The sequence below is a fragment of the Pagrus major genome, chromosome 11, assembly GCF_040436345.1.
Source record: "Pagrus major chromosome 11, Pma_NU_1.0".
Lineage (NCBI taxonomy): Eukaryota > Metazoa > Chordata > Actinopteri > Spariformes > Sparidae > Pagrus > Pagrus major.
This window is the reverse complement of record NC_133225.1, coordinates 23783847-23801539: the sequence shown is the minus strand read 5'-3', so window position 1 is coordinate 23801539 and position 17693 is coordinate 23783847. Positions and strand designations below refer to the sequence as shown.

At 42.4% G+C, this 17693-nt stretch overlaps 1 protein-coding gene across 3 annotated transcripts in view; it reads right to left on the bottom strand.

Annotated features, from left to right (window-relative positions):
- Positions 1–17693, bottom strand: part of dennd1b (DENN/MADD domain containing 1B) — a 111514-nt gene that overhangs the window by 70605 nt on the left and 23216 nt on the right. For all 3 annotated transcript variants that reach the window (XM_073476609.1, XM_073476610.1, XM_073476611.1), the window contains exon 3: positions 16931–16974. In XM_073476609.1, coding sequence (XP_073332710.1) covers positions 16931–16974 — 44 coding nt within the window. The remainder of the gene's footprint in view (positions 1–16930; positions 16975–17693) is intronic.

Sequence of the window (17693 nt, the reverse complement as noted above, 5' to 3'; positions counted from 1 at the left end):
ACACAAACATACGCACACTCCCCCTGCTTGCCATTTTCCCAAGACAAAAGAAAAAGAGGCAGCTAATATATTTGCAGCTTTGCGAGAGGGGGTGGAGGAGTGGGGAGGAATCTGCTGCTAGGCTGAGCTTGGCAGACAGTGGTGTATATGTGTGTGTGTGTGTGTGTGTGTGTGTGTGTGTGTGTGTGTGTGTGTGTGTGTGTGTGTGTGTGTGTGTGTGTGTGTGTGTGTGTGTGTGTGCTGTTTATCGTGAGTGGAGACAGGGGTATCACTCAGTGAGACAGAATACTCTGGGTTCCCCCAGCGGACGATCCTGCTATCACTGCACCACAACACTACAACACACAGCAGCACTGTGCAGCTTTGCACCGTACCCCTGCAGAATAGCACCGTACAGCAGGGAAGAGCAACAAACTTTGCAGCACAGGGCGACAATCTTGCTTTTCTACTCTTAAAAAATAGGCCTAAACTTCACTTTTATTCCTGCTCTAGCCTGATTCTTTTAGAAGTAATTGTGGTGGGTTAGGTTATATATAGTTGAGGCATACAGCAGGTACTGGGGGGATTTGACACATGAGAGATCATACTCTGTGGGATAGGCTCGACTGTTTCTAGCACACATATACATGCACCTCCCACTTGGCCACTCACCATGAGTAAAAAGGGGGGAACAGCTTTTAACATCACAGCAAGTGGACATAATGTTGTTAACCAGGTTTTTTTTTTTTTTTTTTTTTTTAAAGTGTCTTTTATAAACTGATTAAATGCTTAACTCAGCATCAGCCATGGTGTTTCATTTTGGGTGTGAACTTCATGAGCAATATTCATTTTTCCATATGCTTGCAAATGGATGCAAGGAGGGAATGAATGAGGATGGAGTAAAAGAGCAAAAAGCTGAAACCATGAGGAAAAAAGAGGAGAGAAAGACAGACAGACGAGTGAATGTCATGAGGAAGGAGAGATGGAAAAGGTATTCGATGGACGGAGCAGAAGGAGGGAGGGAGGGAGGGAGGGAGGGAGAGAGAAGCAGCACAGTTCATGCCCCTCTCCCCATGCAGCGAGGACTCCTCCCTGGGGGGACTCAGACTTTAAGCCCCTGCCCTGCTTTATATTCCCCTGGCTACTGCAGCCAGATCAATCTAGCTAGCTACCCGGTGTAACTCAACCCAGTTCAGTGCAGCCTGGCCCCCAGAGCCCTCCATACAGGGTGTAGTTTTAGGAGGAATGGAGGCTGGTGGCAGGCAAATTTGTAAATGTACCACTGGTATACCCATATTAGAAGCAGACTTTAAAAGGACAGTATCAGTGTTTTTGCATGTGTTAGCCCATTACTACAACTCACATGTACTTTGCATTACTGTCAGCTGTTTTCAAAGTATGCCACACTGTTTTAGAATCCTGGATGTGTTTTTTCACTTTATAATCCATCACAGTGCGCATTGTGCCTGCTTTTATTTTTTTTGTCAGAGTTAATTTATTATTTCCTGGTAATGCAATTGTAACTGCAGACTTGAAAAGCCTGCACTGCATTACCACACAAAAATAACATAACTCAATATAATGCGGACAAGATGTTCCACTGTGATGGATTACCTAACTCAAGTAAAGTTTTTGCAAGATGAGTTTTTACACCAGATGGAAATGAACAAAAAATCAATTAAAGCTGGAAAAGGAGGTAATAAAAGATCCATGAGGATTCAGCTGTGAACTAAGCTCAGCTCAGGTGCAGTGTGTCACATGTGCACAAGTCATCAAAGGTCTGAAGAATCAAACCAGCTCTGAATTTCTGTTATTTCGATGAGGTAACAACCTTCCCAGCCATGTTAATAGTTTTAATTCAGTGTCTGGGTAAGGCATCATTAAAGTCACTGCGTAAAATATTATAAGGTCAGAGGATTACACATTAGCTCATGATTCAAACTGGTGATCAGGCTATAAGTTTGTGTGTCAGATAACTCATGACATCACATGTTCAAATTAACTAACCATTAAGCTAAATTGTGGGTCCACAAAAGCCAGGATGCTTCTGAGTCCCTAAACTGAGCAAACACCATCCACTGAGGAAGACCACAAGATGATATGTAGAATTTCTGCTTTAAAATGTCTAAAAACGGATAGACCTTGGTTATGTATTTTGTTCAGTTGTGTACTTACATTATTCCATATGTTTCCAACAATCTTCCAACCCAGAGAAATCAGTAATCTAATTCAGGTAATGGTGTGTTTCATTTGGTCAGCTGTCACAATAACTTCCAGGGAAACATCATGATGATACGTTGTGGAAGGAAGTTGGCAAATAGACTCAAATTAACATGAATAACACTTCCTTTATCTCTTCTGTGAACATTTCTGCCTGAGTCACGTAGTTAGATTTTCACTGGTAACTGTGGTTGTGTAACAATGAAGACAACTCCCATGAGTTCACGCTACGTTACGACGTCATCAAACTACATCTTTTTTTTCATTGTTTTTATTTTGTTGTTATTTGATTTGATTTTCATTTAAGACCCATAGTGGCAAAAATTACATATTGTGCGCTTAAGATATTTTGTCAAACTTCTAATTGACTTTAGTTGCACTCCACAAAGTTTTAGGAATGCTGAACGTCACACACCTTTTTACACAAATTACAAAACTCTTAACTGTATAGGATTGTTATCATGATCCAAAATACTGGAAACTACATGTTGGAATTCTGTCGCTGGGTGGTTAACTTCAAAATTATTTTAATAATTTAAATATATATTAATTTATATATTTTTGCTCAGGCTATGCAGAGTATTCCCCAGCTAGTGCCTGCTGTGCTGGAATCAGAAGTATACTTTAAGACTTTGAGGTAAAAGTTGAGAGAGACCATCTTCTGTGGATATGTTTAATAACTGCAAGAAAACTGGCTTGTGCAAAGCTATCTTTTTTATATATGTCAAACATGCAGTATAATGGAGTTTTAAGGCAACAGTGGGTAGCAGCAGGCAGGGACCCTGCTTATCCAGCCAGCGCTTCAACAGTATAATGACACAGTCAGCAGGGCTACTAACACATCAGCGCTGGAAACCACAGTGTCTCCACTCACCCTTCCTTCACCTCTTCCTCCCGCACGCTCTCGTGCCCTCTTCATCACCTCTTCTCTTCCTTCCCTTCTCTCTCGTTCTCTCCATCCCCCACTCTCCGTCCTCTTTCACCTCCCTCCTAAACCCCCTGTCGTCATCTTGGATTCCCCCCTTCCTGCATACCCCACCTTTTCCTCACCCTTACCAACACCCCTCGTCCCCCCTCTTGCCCCCCTTTTCTCCCCCTTTTCCCAATTAGTCTGTCTGTGTGCAGCTACCCAGCCGATCTCTGCCCATCCTGCCGGTGCTGGTTCGCTCACCCAGCCCCTCTGGCGAACATGACAAAGAGAGATCCTCAGTATTCAAACAGACACACTGCTTTCAAATGCCGAATGGCAGGGTCGACCTGGGTGCAGCTTTAAGCAAAATATTCAAATTCTCAGCCTTTCTTTTTTAAGAATTTGCATGGATATGCATTCATTTGCAATGTGTAAAGGCACAAGGACAGCTGAGCCTTGGTTTTAGAGAGAGAGGGGGAAAAAATAAATAATGCAGAATAAAAATGTATGATGGTATGAAACCTTGATTGGGTAGACTGGTGGATTAAAAATAGGTTCCAAACTAATAAATGCCCAAAGCCACAAACATATGACTCATGTTACTGATGAGCTGATTATTATCAGTTCTTTCACTTGGAAAAGGGAGGGTATTAATCTGTGATCAAATACACTGTAAACAACAAACTTCCTGAACAACTTACTGTGTCTTTAGTGTCTCCAAACTGCACCAGATACCAAAAGGTTAGTGGATGTGATACTCTTAACGAGAAGATAGAGTCTTAAAAAGAAAGACAAAAAACCAAGAGGGTGAGGGAGAAGAGATAAACTGTGGATATGTAAATGTTTAAAGCCTTAATAGAGCTCTTGAAAACATTTAACATTGTAAATCCTAAAGAAAAGAAAGCTCTGAGGCAAACTTAAAAGGGCTAAATCATGTGTATCCATTTTCATACCTCCCATTCTATCACTATTTATCATTTAAATACATTGTGAAATCAATAGAATTAACCAATAAATATGGAAAAGGCACAAGAGATTAATCTCCTGTCATATCATAGACCACAGCATATTAATACAATGCTTTACGTATCAAACAATCTATATGAGGGACTTATTCCAATAATGTCTACCAGCCCACTACATCTTCCTGAGCAATACCATTATTTTTAAAAGCCAAGAAATAAATGCAGGTATGGTAGTAACTTGAAAGTATTGCATGAGTCGGTGAAATCTAAGAATTGCTTGACCACAGAAAGGCATGCTTAACTATCGAAACCACACTTTGAAAATGTCAATTTGTTTTCAGAGTGCATGTCAGACATGACAAAACTACATGTTTATTTTTCAGTGATAACTTAAACTGATATTTATTAGCTAGTGGGAATGTCAGGCAGACATATCTCTATCTTGAGCAGCACACTCTCTCGGATCAGACTTCTGTAGGTGACCCTGACCTCTGGCCTTCCTGTCGAGACACACATACCAAGGAAATTCTCCGGTGCTGACTGATCTGGTAAATCAATTTTCTTCCAATAATATCAGAGTGATTCCTAGATGATAATAAGATGGTCAACTGGAACCTTACGTTGACAAAAAGTGAACATACTATAGTTATATCATGGCAAACTTAAAAATATCTGCCTTTATAGTATATCTAACGTGGGATGCTTAGGTCTTGTCTTACTTACAGTGAGCCCAAAGCTCTTTATCTTTTTTTAAGGCAGCTGGACAAATTAATAGGAGTGAAAACATAATCTGATACAGACGCAGATAGAGTGAAACTTAAAAATGACTAAGAGAGAGAACAAGACAAAAGAAAAGACTAAAAATGACTATGAATGACAAAGACAGTGACAGGGGCGATGGCAGGGAAGCCAGATTTAGAGACGGAGATAGAGACACTATTCTGTAGGAATAAGAAATCCTTCAGAATAGTGAGGAGAGGAGCAGAAGAACAATGGGCAGAGGCACAGCCTCCTCTGGCCGCTGCAGACCGCAGACCCTGCAGAGATTTCTTTCATTAGGCTTTAATAGTATGCTGCCGGCTTGCCATTCTGACCTGCGCTCTGTGCCAGTAATAAGAACGGCCTTCAAAGCTGGACCAAAGCAACAGAGCTGCTTGAGAGGGGGGAAGGTGCAGAGGGGGGTGATGGAGAGAGGTGGAGGGGCACATGAGCCGATGAGGTGCACTTTCAAATTGACACGGGGGCGTTACATTTTCACATTGTTGCTCACTCTGCCCAGGCTGATAGGAGAGGGAGATAGGGGAAGAGGGAGTTTTGTCTTCCTGGATTTTTTATCTAATCCCCTCCACAAGTTTCTGTTCCCAGTGACCCCTCTGTGGCTCAGTGTCTGTGTTAAGGGAGGTTATTTTGGTTAACAACGGTCCCATGTTACCAGAGCTTTTCTCCAGGAGGTGTTGAAGGTGGCAGATTGATCTTCTGGCCTCTTCAAGCACTTGCCAACACCTGACAGTTATATGTGGTCTTATATTCATACTGTATGTGCCACCTCTATATTGAGAAGAAATCCTATTTGCTAAAAATATTTGTCATTTTCAAATCTGCGCTTTCAGACCCTTAAGGACATCACAGATGCCTAAACCAAGGACAAAATAAATGCCTTAGTTTGGCTCTCCTGTGTATTTCCACTGGCCTCAACACCTTACAACGCCCTCTTGAATGGAAACGTCACTGGGAAATTAGCATCCCAGAAGCCATTGCATTTACCCCCCGAGATGTCCTTGCTCAAGTTTAATAAGGGAAGGTAAAATGTTGCTTGGATTCTTTGTTTTCCTCTTTAGGCTATCATGCATATGTAGGATGAATTCAATCATTTGTTTTAACAAGAAGGATAACATCCCCTTAACCCCCCACTGCCCAGCCCCAAACTCATTGCCCGTCTATCAGCTGTTAATGAGTCACCTCCAATACAACAACATTCCACTGGGGTAGTATACATGCCATCCATTGAATTGCACTCATTTATTTCCTGCTTTTTCCACAATGGATGTATTCATGTTATGGGGTGAAGGGGCATATTGCTTGGAGGATAAGTATGTGGCGTCAACAATAACACTGTGCATTATTCCAGTGCTAATAACCTGTCCTGCTGATGTCCTTTCTACGTATCACAGATGGGCTCAGACAGGGGAGAGCGGCAGTATTATGCCTCTGCAGAGATCTTCTACTGAATATATTACCATGTGATAGGGGGAGATGTCTCACTCCCTAACACACACACACACACACACACACACACACACACACACACACACACACACACACACACACACACACACACACACACACACACACACACACACACACACACACACACTTGTAGTGTTGGGCCAAGAGAGCTGCATATGCCCCAAACATACAAGCATGGGCTTCATTAATGACGTGCCAGGAGGAGAGGGAGAGGGATAGAGAGAGAGACCGCGCGTGTGTGTGTTTGTGTGTGTGTGTGTGTGTGTGTGTGTGTGTGTGTGTGTGTGTGTGTGTGTGTGTGTGTGTGTGTACCAAGCAGCCGGGGGGGGATTTCCTTCTTTAAGCTTTCAGCTCCCACTGGGCTTAGCTCGACTGTATGAACCCTGATGTGGGCCTGCCTCTAACACATGGCGTCACACACTCACACACACATACACACAAAGAATGTATATACTGAAGCTCAGCAGGGGAGCAGCAGTGCAACACTGGCTCCTAAACATTTGGCTGTGGACGTTTCATTGACAGATGTACATGGAATCTAGCAGAGGGGGTCAGGTCATGGATGCACCCTCCTCTTCCTCCTTCCACTTTGCCTCCCTCTGTCCATCCTTTACACAACGCCCTTTTTGTTCTGCCATTATTTCTGTCTCTGTCTCTGGCTGGTGGCTGCTGGTTGTGCCATGTAACAGGGAGTGCAGTAAAGGAAAAATGTGTGCCAATTAAGCCGCATCGTTATATGTGTGATAGCTCTGTTGGCAACAGCAGCATGTGGTTTGGCTAAGTCTGGCATCTGATACCGTAAATATGAGTTTCCTGGTTGACAGCGACAACCTGTTTCTAAGTGTAGATGCACTCTTTCTTCCTCTGTGAATGATGCCATTATACTGAGGGAATTTGGCAGCATTTAAAAATATAATATACTGTACATTTCGGTGCATCCTCACTAAGCTAGCCAACGTTATAGCTCAGCCAAGGAGGAGGTCATTAATGTTTACATGCCTCTCTTCCATGATGCATGCTTCCTTCTGCGTGGCGATTAGCGTTAGCGGTTGTAGTTCCGAAATGAAACTGTGCACACCAAGGTTTGTGGATTATCTTGAGTAACCAGGTTAGATTGCTGGAAAGAGAGATTGTTGTTGAATTTTTCAAATGAATTTTCTGGCGCTTTGAGCACCACCAGCTGAGCGCCATCTAGTTCCATTATAGTTGAGAGAAGGCAGACATCTCTACAGCTGATATCTCCAAAGCCCGTCGAGAAAAATATGGATTTAAACCCGACAAGGAGCTCAGACAAATTGGTGTAGAATAAAGATATCATTATGAAACAAAACAAGGTGGAACTATGTTTTACCACATGACTAACAAACTCCCCGTTCCCTATTCTGGAGTCTCTGTTCCCTAACTGCAGCCATGCGTGCAAAAACAGTCAAAGAACTAGACAGCAGTGACACAATCTCTGACAAAGAAGAAGAAAAATCTTTTGTTTGATCGCATATCATACACTTTACAACATAGTAAAACTGGTACTCACTCTGCATTTAACCCATACTAAGAGAGCAGTGAGCAATGTACACACTCAGGTGTAAAAGTGCCATAAAATAAAATGCATAATGTTGCCTCGTGCTTCTCTTTCCTCCTCTATTTTGCTTGTGCTGTATATCCAAGGAGGCTGCACTGCTGAGGGTTCAATTGTATGTACATTTGCCCCAAGAAACATGTTTTTCTGTGCTTTGCTTGGAGGTTGGAAGTTAGAAATTTCAACTGGGAATTCCAACATCTGACTTTGACTGGAACGTTGGGTTGGGCGACACGTCATATAAGCTAAGGAAACACAAATAACAAGTAACATTTGAAGAACAACCAACTTCATTTTCTCTTCCACATGTCACAAACACCAACAATTCCTGCCTTTCAGCAACTCTCAGGGAACACACTACACACGACGCTGGTACAGGGTGACTGTCAGATGATTGTTAGCCATCAGCAATAGATGGTGGCATTGTCCATCAGCCTAACCTTACTGGAACACAACATGACAACAGTAAAACTTGAACACAACTCAGTGTGCTGAATAGTCTAAAATCCTCAGGATCAGCCACATGAGCCAATAGAAAGGTTTACATTTAAAAAGCTTGTTCACGTCTCTGATGAGTTTGTTGACCAGATAGAAACTAGTTTAGCACACATTCACCATCAATCCACTGTTGTACTTTTGAAACTATTTGTCCTGGGAGTGGACTGGCAGTGCAGTTAGCTCATAGGACTTGTAGGATGAAATCATCTATAGCTGAATCAACTACTGTCCACTTGCAGCTTGGGAAACACAAGCAGCCAACAGCTCTTTACTCCACCGCCAAAACACAGCACCGCTTTTCTTTTCACCAGTCACTGGGCGATGCAGGAGAGATGTGAGCAGCGGGGCGTAAAAACACTTCCCCTGCTCTCCTCTTCCCTCTCCACCACCCTGCTTCTCCCAGGAAGCCAGCCCAGAGGTCAGCGCAATCAGGACCCATGAGCAACAAAAGGGCCCTAGTTAGGCGTCCAGCTCAGTGCCCGAGCCAAAGGCCAGCTTCGTGGGGCGAGACTGTCCATTAGGCAAGACCCTGGAACACCCCGGGGATCTGAGGTGAAAAGGGTTAGAAAGAAGAATAAAAACACGATCAACCCAGACACATACACACACATATTCTCAAAGACATACACAGATCATATGAGGCCTTGTTTGACACTGCTGTCAGGGTGCAGTGAAGGGGAAAGACGAGACTGTGTGACACACTGAGACATCACACACATACATGTACACAAATTCATGCACACACACACACTTTTAGGCCTCCCCCCCCCACACACACACACACAAACACAATAAAGGTATAAATTTCCATCTTTTTATCTCTCAGTTTCCCACACGTTGCGCCTTGCTTCACAAAACTGGCTGTAGCGGCACCCAAAGAGCTGACAAAATATGTTCATTCTCAACAGCTCGCCACAAAGCATCACTCCCTTTACTCCCGTCATTTTGGAGGATTGGTGGCCATGTTTGTCCTTGTGAAAACACTCTGGTCTGACTGAGGTGCTGTACTTTTCTCTCCAGCATTACCTCCTTTACCTTTGTCGTCAAGGATTTAATTTACTATATCACTCAATGGTGACGTTTCACATCTGATCTTGTCCATTTCTCAGTAACTGTGGAATCAACTTTATAATTGTAAGGACGACAACATTTTATGTTTGGTTTTAGACCCAGAGGCCAAGAAATGTCCACTTCACATTAAAAAAAATACATTTTGGGTTTTTGCAATCACAGCATTACATTCCTAAAACCTTCATGCTATGAAAGCAAGTGACTCTCTTTTTACTGCCCCGACTCTTTCTCGATTTCTTTCTCACTTTGTCATTCTACACAGCTCTCACCTCGCCTTCATCTTTTTACCTCACTATCCCTCCAATCTCAACTTCTTCACCTCCTTCCAACTTTCCCTGTTAACTTTTTTTTTTTGCCAAAAATCTCCTTTTAAACTCATCTAATTGCCATCCTCCACCTCCCTTTTTCTTACATCTACCTCTTCTCCTATATGACTGTTACTCTCATATATTGCTCCCTCCTTTGGATGCAATACAAGGTCTCAACTGAGGGCCACATATCATTGTTTTCAAGTTAGCATGTCTGGCCCCCTGCTACCAAACCTCTGCACACCCACCTTGACTCCTCCACCACCGTTCTCACCCACTATCCCCTCCTCTCCTCAGGGTCAACACTCAGCTCCCTTAAGGCTGAACCCACCAATCATATCTACTGGCTCCATCCCTCAGACTGCTGCTGCCTCACCCACCCAATCGACCTCTCTTCCAAAGAGCCCCTATCCTGCCTCCCCCATCCAGGGCCTGGTCCAGAGCTGTAGCCACCAATCACAGCATGTCAGGCAGCCTGTCCTGATGGAGCACGGTGTCAGTGCAACACTCAGAGTTGCCGAGGTTGAAGCCTCAAGAGACCCGCCGCCTCTCTTCTTCTTCTCTCTCTTTGTCTGTCCCTCCCTCTCTCCCTGTCTGGCTGATGACACAGTGAGCTTTTTGAGCAGAGATGGATGTACAGGACTACGTGAACAGAAAATAAGTAAAGTTTAGCCTGAAGTCATGGCATATCAAAAAACTTGACAGTGGTTAAAACTAAGTGAGTACAAAGACAGGAACATTTGAATGACAATACGACAAAAACAAATAATGTGACATCACGTACAACCAGTGGACAGAGCTTCTGGGAATAAAAAAGCAAAGCCAAAGTAGAGGTGCCTTAAACCTGCATTTTTTCTAATGGCCAGGGGGCTACTCCACTGGTTGCAAAAAATAAGCCTGATTGTATTTAAGTGTATGAGAAAATTACCCTACTTCATACATCATTTATTACAGTTTCCTAATGAGTTCATGGCCTCAATCTCTAGTTTGAAGTCTTATTCAATACAGCATGATGTTTATCTTGAATATTATGGTCCCATTTAGAGCAAAAAAAGATGATAGGTTATGTTTCAGGGCATGGCTACCTTGCGATTTGACATGTGTTATGGTACAGCTTTAGTGATTCAATTTGGGTGAATGTCTCAGGTGGAAGAAAACAGGGTCAGAACTGACATTACATCTTGGGTAGTGGTGGCTTTGATTCGTTAGCCATCAGGAGTTGCATCTGCGCAGAGAGTTTTGGGTAGGAGTTGGAATAGACAAACCATGAGGCGAAAGCTGCAGGCAAGACACTCAGCACACTTCCACTTCACATCCAACGTCAAGAAAGCTGCGGTCACATTTTCACGTCTAACGTAACAAGCAGGGAGAGGCACTACATTACGGCCTTGCTAGTCCTAGATTTAGCCAAGGTTAGCATAGCAGCGTAACAACCTCCATGACGTGTCTTCGGGTTCTCAGTCAGATCCAATCAGAATATCCCCCCCAGACTCCCCCTCTCGTTCAAGTATGGTCACTTCTGGCTCCAAAAAAACAAGATAGTGATGGCTATCATACCAAACTTGAGGCATCAAAACAGTAGTTCCAAACCAAAGAGTGACATCACGGTGGGTTTACACTACACAGTAATACAGGGAAATATTTTGACAATCAAAACACTAGCAGTACAACTGAACTAAAGGGCAGGAGCTATTTTTTCTAGGCTCTAGCTTAATTCATGCGATGTTTTAAATAAGGTCTGTGACTCAGTTTTTCTCAGCTGGGGAACTCTTTCTTTGCTACAGCGAATGCTGTGTTCACCACCTACATGTTCCAAATGAAACAAGCTCATAAAAAAGGGCCTACAAGGAAATGTAGGAAGTCACAAGGAAATTGCTCATGTAGAGGGGTAAAGTATTACTACATTTTTCATAACGCAAGTCCTGGAATGCAATAAATATGACAAATTGATTATACATAGGAACATATACGTTCATATCAAAGCCCAGATAATTCCGTTTTGGATCAAATCACACCTACTGTAGCCTTGGCATAAATGAAAAACAGCATGTTATATGGTCAACTCCATGCAGTATGCAGCAGGAAGATCAAAGGTTTCCCATTAAAATGTGTTGAATGGCCATAGAGAGTTAACATCAACTTTAGTTCACAGCTGAGAGAAGGCCTTGCAGTAAAATCTATTCATAATTCAATATTTCCTTTATTTCTCTCTGGATATTATGCTGCAACCAGGCTCGAAGGAAAAAAATGTGGTTTGTGTGTAATTTGCAATTTCCTGCAACATCGTCTTTTGAGGAGAAATCTGAGATGAGGTGTTTGGAAAGGAGAAGGTTGATGAAGCAGCAGGGAGCATGAGATACAAAGGGGGGGAGAAGATGGAGAGATACAGCAAAATTTAAGAAAAGATTGGCATAAAGAACATTATGAAGGTGGTGAAAGAAAGACAGGACTGGAGACAGTGAGTGAAAAAATAGGGAAAAGATTAGCAGGAGCACCAAGAGCTTGAACTAGAATGACGCATAATGCTGATATGCCAAGAAAGCAAACACTGAGTTATCTCTTTGTGTATGCATGTGAGTGCATGTGCGTGTATGATATGCAAGTAAACTGTAAACTGCAAGGAAGGAATGTGCTAGAAAAGCACAACAGAGAGAAAAAGAGATAAGAAAGAGGTTCTAGAAGATTAAGTGTAACCAAGTGTAAAAAAAAGTGTAAAACATCATTATTAAAACCCAGTATCCTTGACATGAAGTGTCCCTTTATCCTCAAAAAAGCTGTGGACAATACCAGTGTTAATCCACACTTCTTCCAGCATGCGTACTGGATCCCAGTTAATAGGAATTTCTGCTAAGGAGTTATAAAAACCAAACAAATCAGATTTCTTCCAACACATATCTCGGCAGGCAAGGGAATTGGTAATAGTACAGTTAGTTTCCCAGACTTGTAGTCACACCCCCTCAGGTATTTCTGTTCTTAGCTCTATTTGAAGTGACATGACAGCCCAAAGCAAACTAAAAAAACTGAGCAGAAAGTCAGATACATATATATTAGACTCATAATCAACACATTATAAATTAAATGGTAGTGTTGGAGCCTGTCAACTGTAAAAATACGCTTGCGCCTGTAGTGCCGGCCAAGGAAGTTCTGCAATTTGCAGAAGTATGTATCTGTGTGAGTAACTTAACATTTTTAAATACTGTGGAGCTGCTCACAGTCTCTGCAAGATTTCAAATGGTTGTCTGTTTGTGGAACTTGCTGAGTGTTCATCATATTATCCTCTGTTCTCAGAAGAGTGGGCCTTATATACACCACACTGTGGTTTGCTAGAATTAACTGGCAGAACCATTTTCTGTATGTGTGTGCGTGTGGGACAGCGAGCATGTGTGTGTGTTCTGTCTGCTGTGTTTTTTCCACAACTTTGGGATGAGATCTGAGAGGAAACGGACAGATTTCCATCTGTCTGCTTCATTTGCAAAAAAAAGCCCTTCTTGCGATTCAAATATATGCTTTAGCCACCTCTCTCTTGCCTTCCCTCCCTCTCTCTCTCTCTCTCTCTCTCTCTCCCTCTCTCCCTCTCTCCTTCTCTATCCAAGTGGCATCTGTGGATGACCAGGGCATCAAGAGTCTCAGGGGCTGAGGGAGGAACAGGGGGAGCAGGAGGGAAAAGGAAAAGGAGAGGAGAGAGAGAGAAAGAGGGAGCAAGCGCCTCTCACTTCATATTTCCCCAGCACCACCCCGGCGTGCCAGCCAGCCTGCAGTCTGTTCTCCTTTGAGCTTTCTATTCTACCACAGCACAGAAAAAAAAAATCAATTCATATTTCCATAATCCACACTCCTGTCTGTCTACATGTCTTTGCCCCCCTCCCCCCCATCCCTCTCCATCTCTCTTTCTGTCCCCGTCTCTCTCTCTCTTTCCCCCCCTCTCCCCTGGGGTAGACTAACCCCTCCACCCCGATCCTACGGCCTACAAATGTCATTACGCTGAGCAACAATAACGGCCTAAACAAAAGGAGGCCTTGCTCTGAGCCCTGAGCCCCTCTGTGGAGACTGTTGGCTGCTGCTGCCATATGCTGGCCAGCTCAGGCCACAGAAAGAGACAGAGACTGTGGCTACAGAGGACTCCAGCCTTCAGCCCCACAAAGGAGGAAAGGAGCCCTAATCCTGGTAATGAGGCCTGTGAATACAGCCTTTATGTATACGGGGGAAAGGGCCAATCCCTCTGTACACAGCACGCTAACTAGCCATCTTAAGGGCCATCTTATCCACACAAACGATCTGGATGACAACAGAATGAAAGAAAAGTAATGTTGTGGTGGTTGTGGGGGGGGGGGGGCTAGAAAGAGAGACATGTTGGAGAAGAGGGATGAGACAGGCCCATGTCAACACAAACACTACTGTATGTTTACACTACGTTTATTTTTTTGTATTTCATCTCTCTTGGATTCAGCTGCTCTTTCTACTCCTTTTCCCTCACTTCCATTTCCTGTGCCTACCTCTGTAAGTCTGTAATTTCTCGCTCACACTCTCGTTCCCTCACTCCCTCTGCCTCTTACTCTGATAGCACGCTCTGGTTCTTGTGGGGCAGGCAGACATCGCCTGAAGCATCTTTCTACAAGCCCGTTTATTCCTCAAAGTGGATCAGAGAGGCAGGAGAGCTGTTTAAACTCACTGGCTTGGCTGCTGTGTTGAGAGATAGTTAGCCTATGCACATATTGTTGTCTTCTCCTCTATTTTTTTTTCTTTTTTTTTGTAGTTTGTCCATTTTTCCCTTCAGTCCATTGATGGGCTGCTGTAGTCATCTCTCCAGTGATTTGCTCCAGGACCTTTTTGATGCTGTGGCCACTCTTGGAACAGAAACAATATGTTTTATGTCTTGTTTTTTTTCCTGTCAAATCCTCGTCCTCTGTCTTTTTTAGGCTAACTAACTGTGCAAAACACACACACACACACACACACACACACACACACACACACACAAACACACAAACGCGTGCGCACATGCACACACACGCACACACACACTCACAGCAAAAAGCAAGAGTCATGGAGTTGGAGTAACAACATGATGCAACCTAATCGACTTACAGAGTGATGTGCACAACACAGATATTAATACACACTCGTTTTGATCAAGTTGGATCTCGACTGTTGTTCTTTGAAGGTGAAGCCAGAGAAAAATAACAAAGACGCCCTGCTGTGGTGGTGTATTTTCTAAGGGTAAAGAGCAAGGCTTTCAAATAAAAGGAATATTAAATCAATTTAAATTATCCCAAAGATTTTTTTTTGCAAGTGCGTGCATGTTGTCCCCCTGAGACAGCAGATAAGATTCCTGATTGGCTTAAAGAGCAATTTGGGTCTTATTTTGTAGTTTGGACCAACATTTCTTACATTGTGCTCCAAGTTAATTTTTAGAGAAATCAATGAAAAGAAGTCAGATACGGTAATAAAAATGTAATAAGCATTTAAACAAAGGACAGGTTTAACAAACCCCAAGTTAGCTTAACTTATTTGGAAGATAAAAGTAGGGATGAACCAATCTAACTTTTTATTTTCTTATACTAGCTTCTATCCCACCACTCAAACGAACACAGATAAGAAGTGTGAATCATATTTGTATCACATGCATGATATTACAGATGACTGTATGTGTAAATACAAGCCAACTATTTTTAATATCTGTTTATTTTTGTTTTTTCTTATATTTTGAGAAAATCTGAAGTGTTGACAATCTTTTTAATGCCTCTTTTATTCTTAGAAACAATTTTATCTTTGGTGTCTTCTTCAGTAACTATTTTATTTTCTTATTACTACTTTTATCTTATATTCTGCATAACTCAGCTTAGAGGGATGCTTTGCTGTTTCGTGTTTTGTTTTGTACGATGACAATAACGATTTAAATCTTGAATCAATCAAAAGCAGGTACTCAATCGATTCCAGTGTTCTTTTTTGTCCTAAATTTTAAATCTTTACACCTTGATGCACTGAACTTATTGGAATCATATTTAGTTGGCAGCCAACTGTGACTGAATTAATGTATCTAATAGCGGAAACACTAAATCTTACTTATCTTATAAGCAAAGACACTGTTTTTATTGTGGATTGGTCATTTGATGATCAGCATTATTTGCCTCAAGACCAATCTGCCAAACTGGACACGTGCATTCCTTGAGAAATCACCTGGAACTTGGTTAAACCTTGACCAACTATACCATAGTTGTGCACATACACAATGAGGTAACACAGAGGATATTTTAATTGGACTTACTTTCAGTTTCATCTTTAAATAAAGTGGCTTGTTGTAAACTTTCAGCTTGTTAACAACCTGTGAACGTCAGTCAGCTGTTTCTTGCACCTTTGAATTTTATTGTAGCAATGTTTCCATGTTCCCAGATCACAGTTACTTTTTTGCTCAGTACAACTAAGTTATTATATTAATAGAAATATTCACCAAATATACAAAAATAAGACCCAAGTTGTTATACTGTAATCATCCTTTACACCTTGTCCTCTTCAAAAATGTTCAACAATACAGACAAGTGGGAGACACTGAGGTGTGTTAACCCTGCAATACTTACCTCTCACCGGAGTGGGAAGAACATGGTGTGCCAAAAAGTAGTGCAAAACAGCTGCGGGTTTTGCTTTCAGTTTGAGAATGAAGCCAATAATGCAATAAATGTGAGACAATAGGAAGCAGACACAGTAGCACAATGAGAGAGAAAGCATGAGAGAGAGGGGAAAACAGAGGTGTGCATTCCTGTCACGGTTGCATGATAATTACTGATTCGTCGGTTATTGAAGACCTGCTCACTGCTTTTCATTACCAGCAACAGATGTACAATGAGATGGAGAGAGAGGAGGAAGAGGAGGAGGAGGAGGAGAGGGCAGGAGAGGAAGCACTGATAGGGATGAGGAGGAGAGTAGCAGTGGTGGTGGTGGTGATAGGTGTTGGGGGAAGTTACCACAGGATGGCAGGGTGAGTGAGGGCATTAGGCAAGGAAGGGAGATGGGAGATGAAGAAGAGGAGGAGGTAGAGGTTGTCTGTAACAGTGAACGAGGGAGAGAGAGAGAGAGAGAGAGAGAGAGAGAGAGAGAGAGAGAGAGAGAGAGAGAGAGTAAGAGAGTGAGAGAAGAATGAAAAAGCAGAGTGTGTTCCAACCTGGTCTGTGTGGTCCTGGGGGAAGCTCCACAGCACGGTTGGATCTAGAGGTAATTGACAGACAGCATTAATCAGCGGGTGAGAAACACACCGTCTTCGCTAGCTGCCTCAGAACACATACATATTAATGAGAGGGGTGGGGGCAAGGGTGGCTGCTGCGAGTCTGTGCACGCACACATACACACACTTACACTTATATACTCACTTACACACACACACACACACACACACACACACACACAGAGCAGCGCACAGTGAAAGACAAGAGAGAGAGAGGGTGTCTAGGCTGTATGTGCTGTAAATATGCTAATCTATATTCTCAGTGTAGATATGATAGCTTATATTATACACCAAATCATGCACGTTTAAGAAAGTCCTATCAACATATACTCTGGTTCATTTGCTTAATTATTCCTACATTGATACAAGCCTCGCTGTTTGCTGAAGAGATGTAAAACCTAAGCTGAAAGGTTTAGAAATATAACAGTGGTTTGTGATTTTTCTTTTTCAGTAAATAGCATTAGTGCTGAGAGATGAACCGAGCTGATCAACTGATAGAGAGAAAGACAGGAAATTAACCAATACTGATTTTGTTGATTCATATTTAAGTCAGTGTTGAGTGCAAATACAGAACATTAGCTGGGTTAATAGTTTCAAAAATGCCATTGTAGATAAGAAATCGGAAGATAAAACGTTTCAATAGTAAAATAATCTTTGAAAATGTTGATCAGTTTTTTCCAAAACCCAAGATGACATCCCACAA